The sequence below is a fragment of the Amia ocellicauda genome, chromosome 2, assembly GCF_036373705.1.
Source record: "Amia ocellicauda isolate fAmiCal2 chromosome 2, fAmiCal2.hap1, whole genome shotgun sequence".
NCBI classification, from domain to species: domain Eukaryota; kingdom Metazoa; phylum Chordata; class Actinopteri; order Amiiformes; family Amiidae; genus Amia; species Amia ocellicauda.
In genome coordinates this window covers 31,912,114-31,925,585 of record NC_089851.1, presented here as the reverse complement: position 1 = coordinate 31,925,585, position 13,472 = coordinate 31,912,114, and the positions used below count along the sequence as shown (strand labels likewise).

At 33.4% G+C, this 13,472-nt stretch overlaps 1 protein-coding gene across 1 annotated transcript in view; it reads left to right on the top strand.

Moving 5' to 3' along the window:
• adcy1a (adenylate cyclase 1a) overlaps positions 1 to 13,472 on the top strand; it is a 105,472-nt gene that overhangs the window by 18,257 nt on the left and 73,743 nt on the right. The window contains exons 3-4 of the mRNA XM_066723019.1: positions 788 to 906; positions 9,079 to 9,190. Of these exons, the coding sequence (XP_066579116.1) occupies positions 788 to 906; positions 9,079 to 9,190 (231 nt within the window). The remainder of the gene's footprint in view (positions 1 to 787; positions 907 to 9,078; positions 9,191 to 13,472) is intronic.

Here is a 13,472-nt window from a genome sequence, read left to right as displayed (position 1 = left end):
TTAAATAATTTGCTGTTGGATTATTCCTTTGACTCTTTATTTGGCATCAAATTAACAGGAGTACCAACTTGAATTAAAATGCAACACAACAAGTTCTGCTGTCATTTTATTGCATTTAACTGCATAACTGGACTTATATATACAACATATAACACCATTGAATGCTGTACCAAGTACCTCCCACTAAAACATTGTAAAATGGCATAAGCTGCAATTTATTCTTACAAATCACTGCTTAAAAATCTGCACCAGCCATCCATAGCGCTTAACCCAAATTGAAAATTATAGGTGTGTAGAAGTATTGTCACATATACTGTGTTTTAGTTTTTATTATATTTATTTATTTATTTATTTGATTTCTTATTTACTCTTAGTGTTCTCAATTATTTTCATTTCCTTTCTCAAGGTGGATTATTAAATTAAAAATGTTTTTAAATGAAGGGAAATGCAGATGACTTAACTACTTATTTATCCATAATATCATAATACTCATAATAGTGTGTTGTAAAAAACCTGTGTGAGCTAAACATTTATTTCAATAGACTTTGCCGCAAAATAAGCATTTTTTTTAATCATTGAAAGCATTAGTTAAATCAAGAAACTGGAAAAAGTAAAACAACAGCCTGATGTGCATGCTATTCTATGAATCGGAGCTAAGTATGGTTTCTACTGATATCCTAGGAACACAACTTTATTACTAATGCTCTACATATAGGAACATAAGAGGTATGAGCAGACAAATACTTTAGAATTGCAAATCATTTCCCTTGTTGTTGTTGTTCTCTAGGAGCGTCTTTTAATGAGCTTGCTTCCCAGAAATGTGGCAATGGAGATGAAGGAAGACTTTCTGAAACCCCCTGAAAGGATCTTTCACAAGATCTACATTCAGAGACATGACAATGTCAGGTAAGACCCCTCTCCTGGGCTGCCGTATTCAAATCAATCTAATTCAGTGGTCCTGTGAGATTGTTTGTGGTCCACCTAACAGTATGTTTAAAAGGACTGAAAATCCTAAAGCAAGGTCTTCCTAGTTATTCTTAGATTAAAATGCTGTAGGACATTCTTTGACATTACTAAACGTATGCCTTTGTTTTGTTTATTTATTATGTAACCGATCAAATGCTAACATTCTAGGTTTTATTAGATATTCATTAGATATAAATATGAATGGAAGTTGTTCCTAAGTTTGTTCCCCAATGCATGCAGTACAACTCTAGCCTTGGCCCTCAATATGGATACCAGCAGTTTCAGCTCACTGTGTTTGTTAAATTAAAATAACAAATATCACCTCTTTGCATGTTATTAAGTACATTTATATTGTGACAATAGTAAGACAAACAGTGTTAGCCCCTGAAGCTCAGACACAGTTGTCCCTTTCTGCAATACAGCCTTACTCTATAGGGAGGCCTCCTGTGTGTTATAAATTCACATGTGCATGCCTCTTCTACAGACCCAATATATTTCAATTTGAATAAAACAGAACCCAGGAGAAAACACACATATATCCATGTTACCTTCAGCATGTTGTTTTTTTCATTCTTTTTCTTTTTTCTTTCCAAAGTTAATGTTAACACAAATGTTCAGTATCTCTGCTATATGTGTCTGATCAAGGATCATTTATGTTCACAGAAAGGGCTGCTATTAAAGCACTATACTCCCTCCGCTTTAAGCATAATGTTTCCAGTCAAGAATTCTTCAGCATTTAACCTTTTCATCTGCTACCGAGGATTCATTAACAAGCAACCCTACATGCTGTGGATCTTAATTACACTGCGAAAAAAAAAAAAAAAATCAAAGGCAATTTGTAAGAACTATTTTGATGATAAAAGAACAGCATCTTGGTCCAATATGTCCTACGTGTTTTATAAGAGCATTCTTGTCATGGGATAGGAGATCAGAGGCATGGGGGAGAATTTGCTTACCCTGGGATTTAGGTGTTGAGGATCAGAAGCAAATTAGAGTGTTGTCTGCCATTATATATGTGGGTTAAATCTAGTTAATGATGTTAATGTTAATGATGTAATTAAAAGTAGAACAGGTTTATAATATTCAGTTGTGATTATATTTTCATACAAAAAAGATAATATGCATATGTATTTGAAATAATACCAGTATAATAGTTGTGTTGGTAGATATATGTTTGCTGGTATGATGGGAATAAGATCGGTCTGCTGTGTGTATAACCTCTCCTGACATTTTTACTATTATGTGCTTTTAAAATTTGAGACATAGAGCCAGGCACTCCCAAAGGATAGTGAACATAAACTACTGTTACTAGTGGTAATAAAAAGCCAAATTAAAGTAGAAAAAGGTTAAGCAGAACATGTAGACACAAAATATAAAACTATAATCAATATTTGTGTAGTTAAAACAAAGTCTTAATTATCTAGGCCATGTCACTTCATCAAAACAGATTTTGATTGGTCAGTAAGATTGAAACCAACAAAAATAACAATATAACCACAATTTGTCAAATTGTCATTACATACAGATCATTCATTTGCTTTTCTGATATGTTTAATGTTGATCCTTTATTTTTCTATTTTGTTATTTTATTAGCAGTCAGTCAACCAGACAGCAGCATTTTAAATCGGGTCCTGTGGCTCAGTATGTATCTGGATTTCTGCTATGAAGTGCTTTTTTTACATAATATTATCTGATAATGGCTTGAAGGCACAATACAGACTTATTTTTTCTTAGTCAAAATGTACTATAATCAAAGCAGAATCCATTTAATATATTTATAAAGAAAATGTGAAGCAGTTGTCACCACTTCAATTATATTCTCCAGGAATCTTTCACTTTGGAAGTCAAATTGTTAATGTCATATTTTGGGCAAAATATACAGCCTAATTTCAGCTTTGGCTAGACATTTATTTTAAAATATTCAACTACTAGTGCTGTTTTTGTGTTCTGATGAGTTAAAAAAATAAAATTAATATAGAAAAACAGTTATAAATTGAGTTTGAATTTAAATTATCATGCAGTCACACTTCAAGCATAACATTCAAAAATGTTAGCACACTATGTGAGAAGACGTCCTCTGGAGATCTTTGCTATCCTAAAAACGTTTTTTATGTGGCTTTGTGTAGATATGAAATGTGAATGAGACATCACACTCCAAAATGAGGTAGCTATTGAAGTGGACTTTGGTAATAAATCAAGTGTGAAGTACATGTTGTACTTTATAATTATTTCTGTTTTATTGTAATGAAAAGATCTGTTTACTTCATGCATCGAGTGGGACATTCATGAATATAATAAATGTTTTCAGTACTTCATATATGGCTCTGAATCTGTGCAAGTGCAATTCCATTAGACACTGCTTTATTGAAATGCAGTCTTCAGATTTTCAAACAGATACGAAAATATTACTGTATCCCCATATAAAGCAGATTCCCGTAAGTCAAACACTACGCTTTATAAAATGATTTGCAACTCATTGCTCTTATTTTGGACTACCACTCAAACTGATACACATATATCTTTTTTCTATTCCAATTTTAAAATCCCTTGAAGAAATCTAATCTAAAATAGTTCATAGTTTTGTGTCTGCTCCAAAATGTCCCTCTTATTGGTAAATCTAATAAAATAAAACCGGCATCAAAACTGGTCCATCTATACTGGATTCCATCCTCTACTACACAGCGTCAAGAAGCTCTGCTTTATAATGGTCACACTCCTACAATTGTGACAGTAAAAAAAAAACTACTGTGGCAATGTATTAGCACATCTAGAACTAACATAACTGCTTCAAAGCAATACATCTGTTCAAAGAATATGGGCAATACCCCCACGCATAATGGTTGCTCCAAAAAATACAATCTGTATAGGCAGTGGGTTTGTTTTAGATTTACTTTCCTTGGAGACGAAGTATCTGCAGTATGATGGCGTTCTTGGACTAAAATCTCTCGGTTTAAGTGCCTTTGCTTGGATCTCATGGCCTTCCAGAAATCACCACGCAGTCTCATCAGAGCTGCATACATTTATGTTAAACCAAGGACCGTGTCTCTTGAGATCAACTGTTTAATATTGCTGCAAGGGGCCACTTCTAGCATGCTCCAAATTAATTTCAAAATATTGTTTTGTGCTTACCTTCATCTTTACTACCATTCAGATAAATCTCCTAATGGTCAGAGATTTGGTCATATTAAAGAATCCTCTTCAGCCCTCTGTGCTTTAATAAACTATAGGACCAAAGAGCAACAGTAATTATACCCAAGGTACCCTGAGAAGGCTCTGTAGATATCAAGGAAATCCTCTCATGTTGAGCGATTAAAAAGCTAAGGCCTTGGATTTCAGTGACTCCTGTGTAGATTCAAATATAAAATGATATAAGCAAGTATGTGGAAACATCTAAGGAAAATAATAAAATATGACTAATTCTTACTTAAATACAAAAACTATATACCTGATTTTAAATGAAAACAGACCAAGTAATTAACACCCCCACAAATAAAAATGGATTTCTGATTAAATAGCTAAATTACCTGCCAAAAGCAGACCATAATAAAACCAAACTTGAAAATAGAACATGTGATTCATATTAGAAAGTCAGTAAAAATACAATTTAAAATAGTATCATCATAATGTACAATTAAAAATATGAAACCACATATAAATAGTATGTAATAATATGCAATTTTGATAATTGTATTATCCTTTTACCTGTGATTTGACCAAGATTTTTGTAGGGTTATGATTAGGATACATTGTTCACCTTTATTCTTACATATTTATAAAGTGTGGGATTTTTGAGGTACTGGGTCTATGTACTTGGGGAATGTCTCACTAAACATTCAAATGCAGGGAGATGTATTAGATTAGATTGTCTTAACAGTAGGCAGAGAAATGTTCATATATCAATAAACAATAGCACTAATCAATTAAGCAGACCTCTTTATCCAAGGCGACGGTTTTACAAACACTCTTTTTGCAATGTTCTGTATTATTCTGTATTCTACATGTAGCAGGTGTGCATCAAAGAGGTGTTGAAAGGTGCTATGGTACTGTGCATACTAAAATGTATGTAGCGTAAGTAGGGTTAACTCATTATATTGGTACCAGGGTGTTAAGGTGCTCATGATGCAGGTGGTTAAGGTGCAGCTGAATAAGGAAATGCAATACATGCCTTCTGCTTAAAATAAAGAAATCGGCAATAATGAAGGAGACCATTTGAATGAACCCTGCAGTTTCCTCAATTTTGTTTTATTTAAACTCTGTAAACTATATAACTCGGTGAGGTAACATAATAAGAGGTGTTCTCTTCCCACACATTCAAATCAAGGTGCAAAACAGCTGACATTTACAAAGTGCAGGACTAAACCATCAAGATAAGTACTGTAGCTCTTAAAAAAAAAGGTAGGATATAAAACCTGTGGTCAGTATCTTAATGTACTGTAATGTTTCAGCGGTTAAGGAAATCATTGGAGAAAAGTCTACCTTTTATAACCCAATGACCCACTTGTATACATAGAAAACTGCCACCCATTTTCACTTAAAATTGTTAAAATGATAATGTGTTCTGTGGGGTCAGTCATCTGTCCATATTCCAACACTTGCTTCCCTTTAAATACATGCATTTAGTCTCAAAATGATAGTACCTTTGTTACCTCCATCACCTATTACTTCCCTAAGGCAGTATGAAGAAAACTCATTATATCAGCCTAACAGACTAACTGTAGTTGCAAAATAAGAGCAGTGATAGGTTTTATAAATAATTTTTCTATGTGAGTATAGTGTATATGTCACAATGAGGTATTTTTACACACAGTAATGGCTGTAGAAAGCACATTCAGTTCTCTTCTGAACGTGAGCAGCCAGTGAAACGTGACCGGAAGCCTGAGCTGCATGTGATCAGAATGTGAATAAGTTCTGTGGCTCAAAGCAACAGCGATTAAAACGTGTTACTCCAAAGCGTGGTCTAGGATTGACATGAAAATATGGTCATGATTTCTCTCAAATGTTATCTTTACAATGAGCTGGGCCACACAACTCACTGGTGGGTCCCAAAATGAATATAGTATGTCAAAAAATCTAAGCTTTTCTTTGTGACTTAAGTACTGGTATTTTATCAACAGGCACGGATACCTTTTAAAAATGTGTGACTCCTGTAGTGTTTTTTTATTACTTAATTTTGGCTGGTGGATTTGAATCTTCCTCTGGTCTGGGCCTAAGTCGGTTTATTTTATTGTTGATCATATGAGAAATATTATGTAAGAATGTAAAATAATTTGTTGCTGTTGATCCCAGATCAGTATGTTTTCAAGCTTTGTAGTGAAATAGTATTATTATTATTATTATTATTATTATTATTATTATTATTATTAGTAGTAGTAGTAGTAGTAGTAGTAGTAGTAGTAGTAGTAGTATTGTTATTATTAATAATGTATTTATTATTATTATTATTATTATTATTATATTAATGTATTTAAATTATTATTAATAATAATGTATTTATTTAATTGCCTTTCAAAGCCTTGTAAATGCATATATCCCTCTAGTTTTGTTTGAATGTTGTTCATAAGATGTTATTCCAGTATAATTTAAATGTTTTCTTTATTTTTAAATTCAGAGTCTGTATTTATTGATGTTATGAAGCATTGGAAAAATGTATAACATTAAATAATGACTCTGTGGCAATGCATAGCACTACAAAGAGGAAAGCTCAGCTGAATAGCTTTTCATAAATGTGATTGCATTGTGCTACATGTCAATAACACCTACATGCTGAGACATTGATATTGCAATAAGCATTTCAGCTGCTCCAGTGCCACAGTTTTATTCCATAAACACATTGATTCTACCTGTTTCACAGTTGCAAAGGCAATATATGCCAATGTATAGTGGTATAGTGCAAAATAAAATAACAGGATTAAACTGTGTCAAACCTTATAGTAGTTGACTGAAATCTTATGCATTCTTATAAAATGCTATACATACAAAAGACAAAGAAATGAACATCTCTTAATTATACAGAAATAACAGACACAAAACTAATTTAACAAATATGTTCAGCTTCATTACAAATATAGATTTCTTAATAGAACAAACAACAGCATATGAAGTTATTGTCAGTAAATCATAAAATATATTACATTTATGGAACAATTGAATTTCCCAAATAGGCAAAATGGCAAATAATACTAAATTTAAAAAAAACTAATGTTTAAAGTTACACAGTGAAGCCAAAAGTTATTAAAACAGTGCAAAATGTCTAGTGTCCATGGTTCTGTAGCACAACCAATGACACAGCTGAGAAATACAACAGGACAGAAACTAAATAAAATGTCTGTCCAGAAAAAAAAAAAAACACTGCACACAACACAGGGCTAGAACAAATCAAAACTTTGACTTACCCACAAATCACAAAGTACAAACCTGTATCCTATTGCAGTTTAATGTATTATCAGAAGCCATTCGCTCCTACATATAAATCAAAAAGCAAAAGGATATCAGTTGGTAATTAACGTTTTGTGGGATGTTAGTTTTGATTTGCCCTAGGCCTTAGTTTGTACAATAACTACTAACCCATTGCCTCTCTGTGCTCATGTATAAACTGAAGGAATACCTATTCTCTACGACTTTCCCTTACCATGTTTTATTTTCTGCTTCTAACACAAGATGCTCGTTGCCATCTCTCATCACTAATATTTCACTCTGTGTGAACCGTCTTCAGTTTTTACATGTATTATTTAGCACACATTTAGATTCTCACTGTACATATTCTGATATTGAAAACACGTCACTATCAAGAATAAACACATTTCACTTTCTACATTGTAATGTGATGTTTATAGTAATGGTTATTGTTTTTTCCATATTAGAATGAATTTATAAGGAGAGGAAAACATGTATTACATATACTTACAGTATGTGTGTGTGAGTATATATATATAGATAAAAGCAGCTCCCGTCTTTATCGATTTACTGCTGGATGAAGGCCTGAGCAGAATGTTTGCACTTGTTTGATGTACAGCGTCTCCAGCAAAGCTTCTATTATTATGTACTATATATGTAGAGAAAACAATTAAGAGTTATCTTATACACCAAATTCTAAAGCCATATAATGGATAGCTTTCCTTACATTTTCATTTTCAATTAATACATATTCTTGCTGCTTCTACAGTTTTTTAAGGTCTGTGGTGGTGTATAAACTGCTGCTGCTCTCTAACCATAATGATGTTAGCTCTCCACTGACCACCTGTGCCACCAGTCAGGAGTGTGTGCCATATAGGAAACTCACTTAAGCCTTATGCATTCTCAGTAAACCTTTGCTCAAAGTACTTCATGCTTCTTTTTTCACCGTCTTTTCTTATTGTTTTTGTTGCACTTTAGCATCCATCTCCATATATATAAATATATATATATATTGTTATGCTGTTTGTGTATTTTTGTAAATAGACTGAGTGAGTATACAGTACTGAGACATTTCTTTCTCGAGATATCAAAACAATGAACAGTTAACAAGATAATGATATCGTTTTATTGCATAGTTAAGTTGGATAACCATAGCAAAGAGTTTCCCAGTATTATACTGAACATATTTTACATTGCTTTTACATACCTTGTCAAAGGCTACATGTAAGAATTCTCTTTTTTGATTTCTTGATTATTTTCTTTATGTTATCACAGATCTCTCTGTTTAAAGGCCTTAATTAATTTGACATCTGTTAAGTGCCAGACACTTGTAAAATGGGACTTCACACATTATTTAAAACAGCAGCACATATTCATTAGTAAATACATGTAACACACCCAAGGGAATCTGTCACTATCTGGTATCAGTATTACATTTTGAAAACATGCTGTGGATTACAATGAATGAATAAACAAACAAGTGAAATATTCCTTATATAATTGTATACATTGTTGTTTATATAGCTAATACATTCCTTTTAAACAAAAAGTGGTGTAACTATTGATCAAAATGCATATAACTATACATATTAATATTGATCACACATGTGCTTATAGCTTTGGATAGTATATTTTCCTTTATATGAAGATGGTAAACATATTTAATATGTAATGACAATCATGATGATATAATTAGTTTAATGTATTTTATATCTCCAGCATCCTGTTTGCTGATATTGTGGGTTTCACCAGTCTGGCTTCTCAATGCACGGCCCAAGAACTTGTCAAGCTCTTGAACGAACTCTTTGGGAAGTTTGATGAGCTAGCAACAGTAAGTGATTTATTTTATGACTATTGTATGAATGTCACTGGGAAATTGTTGAAACATACCGATTTGGAAACAAATGTGTACTTTGTATGTTCCTTATATTGGCATTATTATATTTTAGACAGGTAACTGCAACACAAATGTATGCAAGTATAGTTTAGTATGGATTAGGCCTATATGATAATATTGCACAGTTTCTATGTGGATCATTAAAAAAAGAAGACAAAAGAAAAGAAAAGGACAGCATTTGCAAAAGCTTATACATCCCTTCCCTGTCTTATGGGTTGTATTAAACATGTGTACTTTAGTCTTTTGCATCTCTTAGCCCCTTCTGTAGTGTCTGGATTTTTTAGCTGAACATTTGTGTTTTGTGGCTTTAGTTCAAGTCACACTGATGCCTCAGGATTGCATTGAAATTGTGGGCCAATTTTACCACTTTAGAGCCTAACAAATGCGATAGTTTGATGTGGGGATTGTAATCTTGAAATTATTGTAGTTTACTTGGGTGTGTGCTTTATTTGCTTGGCCTTCTGTTTGCTTAACTACATTGTCCTGCTTGGGAACGTGCAGATTTTAGATTTCATAGCAGTAGGGATTATATATTTTACTCTACTTTAAATGTATGCTTACTTTTCAGTTTTGTTTTTATCAATTGGTTTGGCTTTTAAATCTTGTGGTTATAGCAATGGCCTAAGGTTTATGCCAAATCACTGGAGAACCACTAAATTCAATAAATTACTACACACTACAGGTCAGACCTAGAGAATTCCCATGTATGTTCATTGGCTTATACAGACAACTTGAGACAGCAGCTTCTTTCAGCCTTTAGGGTTTGTATGAACAAGGATGTGCAGTATTCTGCAGCACGAGAGAGACAGAAAAGATGTAAAACCTTAGCTGAATTATCTTTAGTCAGGCTTTTAGTTTAATAATATGGCTCAAATGTAAATCTTTGAGGACCAATTACAAATACTGATGCCTGAATGAAGTGGATTGTTTCTTTAAGGACTTCACATGACCAATAAAGGCTAAAATGTTAAGTGATGATCTTATCTCAAATTAAAAATATAAAGAGACAAATGTAATTTTCCTGTATAAAGTTATGCTTACTATCAAATACATTCACATCAATATAGTTGATTTATTGTTTGTATTATTGGATTTGCTTTGTATTTCTTTTGAGTTTTTAGCTCTTGTGGCAATGCAATATGCTCTAAATGATGCACTTCTTCCACAGTTTCTGTGTTTGATACCGAAGACTAAATTTTGCATTCTATTCTTTTTTATCTTTCAAATGGTTTTGATGTTTTCGGTCTCTAAAAAAAAGGCTTTTTATCTATGTACTGGTATTTTTATGAAAATTATTGTTTTTGCACAAATATCGGTGGTCAGACTTCTTACTGGGCTTTGTAGGTGTCGCTTAAATATCAGTTTTTCAACACCTGGAACGAATTGTCATTTGGAACATGAATTATTTATTCATGCTTTTCATGTGGAAATTAATCCTTTTATGATCAGTCGAAAATGATCAAGCAAGATATTTTGTTTGGCAAATTAAAACAGCTGTGCTATGAAAAGGTCTCATGTAATTGTTTTAGCTGTCCCCGACCACAACAGAAAGATTAGTTTCTATATAAAGACTTTCAACCAGCACTAAGTCCTTATTAAAGAAGAAAAAAGGTTGCGTCCTCTCAGTTGAAATAGCAAGCTCTCTTTCAAGATAGAAGAGTTATGTCACATTGTGCCCCAATTTTCAGAAGGTGGCTGGCATATTGGATAGTGAGCAGAAATGGGATTAATGATAACTGTACATTTGCAGATGCTATTCTTGAAATTGTAATCCTGCCCACCAGAATCAAGTGTGCCACAAGGACATCTAATTGCATCTTTAACATCTGTGGTTTTCAAGCTAATGAATCTCTTTGTTGGGATGAAACATCTTGACCTGGAATTGTAAAACTCACTTATCCTTTGAGTCCATAGGCAGGGAATGCATCTGCTACACTTGTAATCAACCAAAAGCAGAGCATAGAAAATGTTATATCCTTGTCCTGAAATAGCAGTTCAATAGCAGGAATTTCACCAACACTCATTGCCTAAGAGTGTTTACTTGAGGTTATCTTGAGGATTACACACAAAAGTTGCTCTATATTAAAACTGAACTACTAAATAATCATACTAACCATGTTTAAATTATGTAAGCTATCTTACGCATCCTTTGTCACAAAAAAGGAGAGTAGATTGTACATTCAGCCCTCTCATCTTGGTTTGGTAAATGTTTTTACATTAGTTGAGAAGAGGCATACATTGGGGATTCCATATTAACATGGACTCGAGATTCTTTCCACTAACATCCAGCAAAGCAAAAGTATTAGGATCTGACATAACAAAAAAGTAACAGCACATAAACTTACCACATACTATTTTTTGGAACACTTTAGATTGCATGGCCTAAATTATTAAATAGATATTCAGTTTATAATGAATTCACATTCAACCACTTGATAATTAAAGTTCAATTGCATGTAATTGTAATATCTATCTATACCAAAAATTTGAAAATGTCTCAGCCATCTATACATATAAAAGTTTGCCCCAATTGTTTCTTGTAACTTGGCTTATGGGTGTGATATCTGCACCGACACATTTTGTAACTTGTATTGGTATAGATGTATTTGGTATAGGTTGATATTACATTAACATTCTGTTGAACCTGAATTAGCAAGTAGCTGAATGTTGATTATTATCAGTTCAAGATCTATGTAATATTCAATTGGGCCACATAATGTAAAGCATTAACAATTATTATTTTACTGTTAATGCTGCATCTGCTAAGTACCATCATCATTTTAAAACACACTTAGAAGGGGCTACTTTTCCAGCTTCAGACATTATCAGGATATAATCTCATGATACACATTCATCTCAGGATCTCCGCGTATAATCATGAGATAACATCTTGTAATATCAAGTCCCTGAGATAAATTATCTAGTGATCACAAGGTAACAAAAACAATGGCAGGATTTATCAAGCTAATTGCATTGGCACTCCAGGAGGGAACAGGTTGAGATTGTAGCAGGGTCCAATATAATCCCTTTCAAGACTGTCAAGCTTCCTTTCAGAGCAGAGGTGTGACCCCCTAGTTGCTGTCTGTATATCTGTATGATATCACTTGAAGGTGCTGGAAACATGCAAGCTGCAAGTGCCTCCACTGCATCAAGGTTTGGAGAAAAGCATCTATAGCATTTACTCCAGATGTAAAGGAGAAAACACCTGTTCCGATAGAAAGTTGGCATATTGAAACAGAGCTCGGTGTACTTAATAACGCAAGTTAAAAACTGCTCAGCATGAAAAAACTAAACAAAAACAAACATAAAAAAACAGCACATTTTGTCTAGAGCTACAGTACAGCTTGGCAATGTATATTACTTTCGTTTTTTGGGATCTGCTCCTTGCTCTTTAACAATTAGCTCGGATGGCACCCAATGCCTTAATCTCCTTGCCGGTGAACGTACTGTACTCACTACTGCATGGCAAACTGTCAAACTGAACTGACACCTTTGATTCCTGGCAGCACTCGGTCAGTTGTGCATTCACTGGAACCTCTCTGCCACAGCCAGCCTCACTCTGAATTCACAGTTTCCAGGCTGAAGGTTTAACATATGGACAGCTCTGGCTTTTCATCTAATTGAACTGCATATTCTCACATATTTCCATAGTTGCAAACGTGAATAACAGCACACCTGAACTGCACATACTTTTGTTTACAGATTGAGTGCTTTGGAATACATTTGCTGGTGGATGATTATATTTTCAGTTGTTCTGAATATCACACTTCTATGCAGTTTGTCCGTTAGTTAGGTCAACATTCATGAAGTTTTTGGCATATATTGGGGAAACAAAATCCTATTTTTCATTCCCCCATCCCCCTCTCTCTTCATTGTCCATGTATCTGTCTGACTGTCAAAAGCATCTAAAAGCAAATATTCCAATCCAATTAGAGCCTCATTACAGCCACCTTCAGGATTGGAAAATACTTGGCAAATGCGATTTTCATTTTAAAACATATATGTATGCATTCCATAAATGTAACACAAATTATTTTCCCATCCAGTGAATTTAAGTTATATCTACAATATAACATTTTCCCTTAATGTGACCTTGCTACATTATTTTTCCACATGAAAGAAATGTCTTGTTTAACCAGTAGTTGACTAAAGTTTTGTCTATAGACTTCTATGTTTAGGTTGCACTATATGAAAATAAATTTAAAAATACACAAAA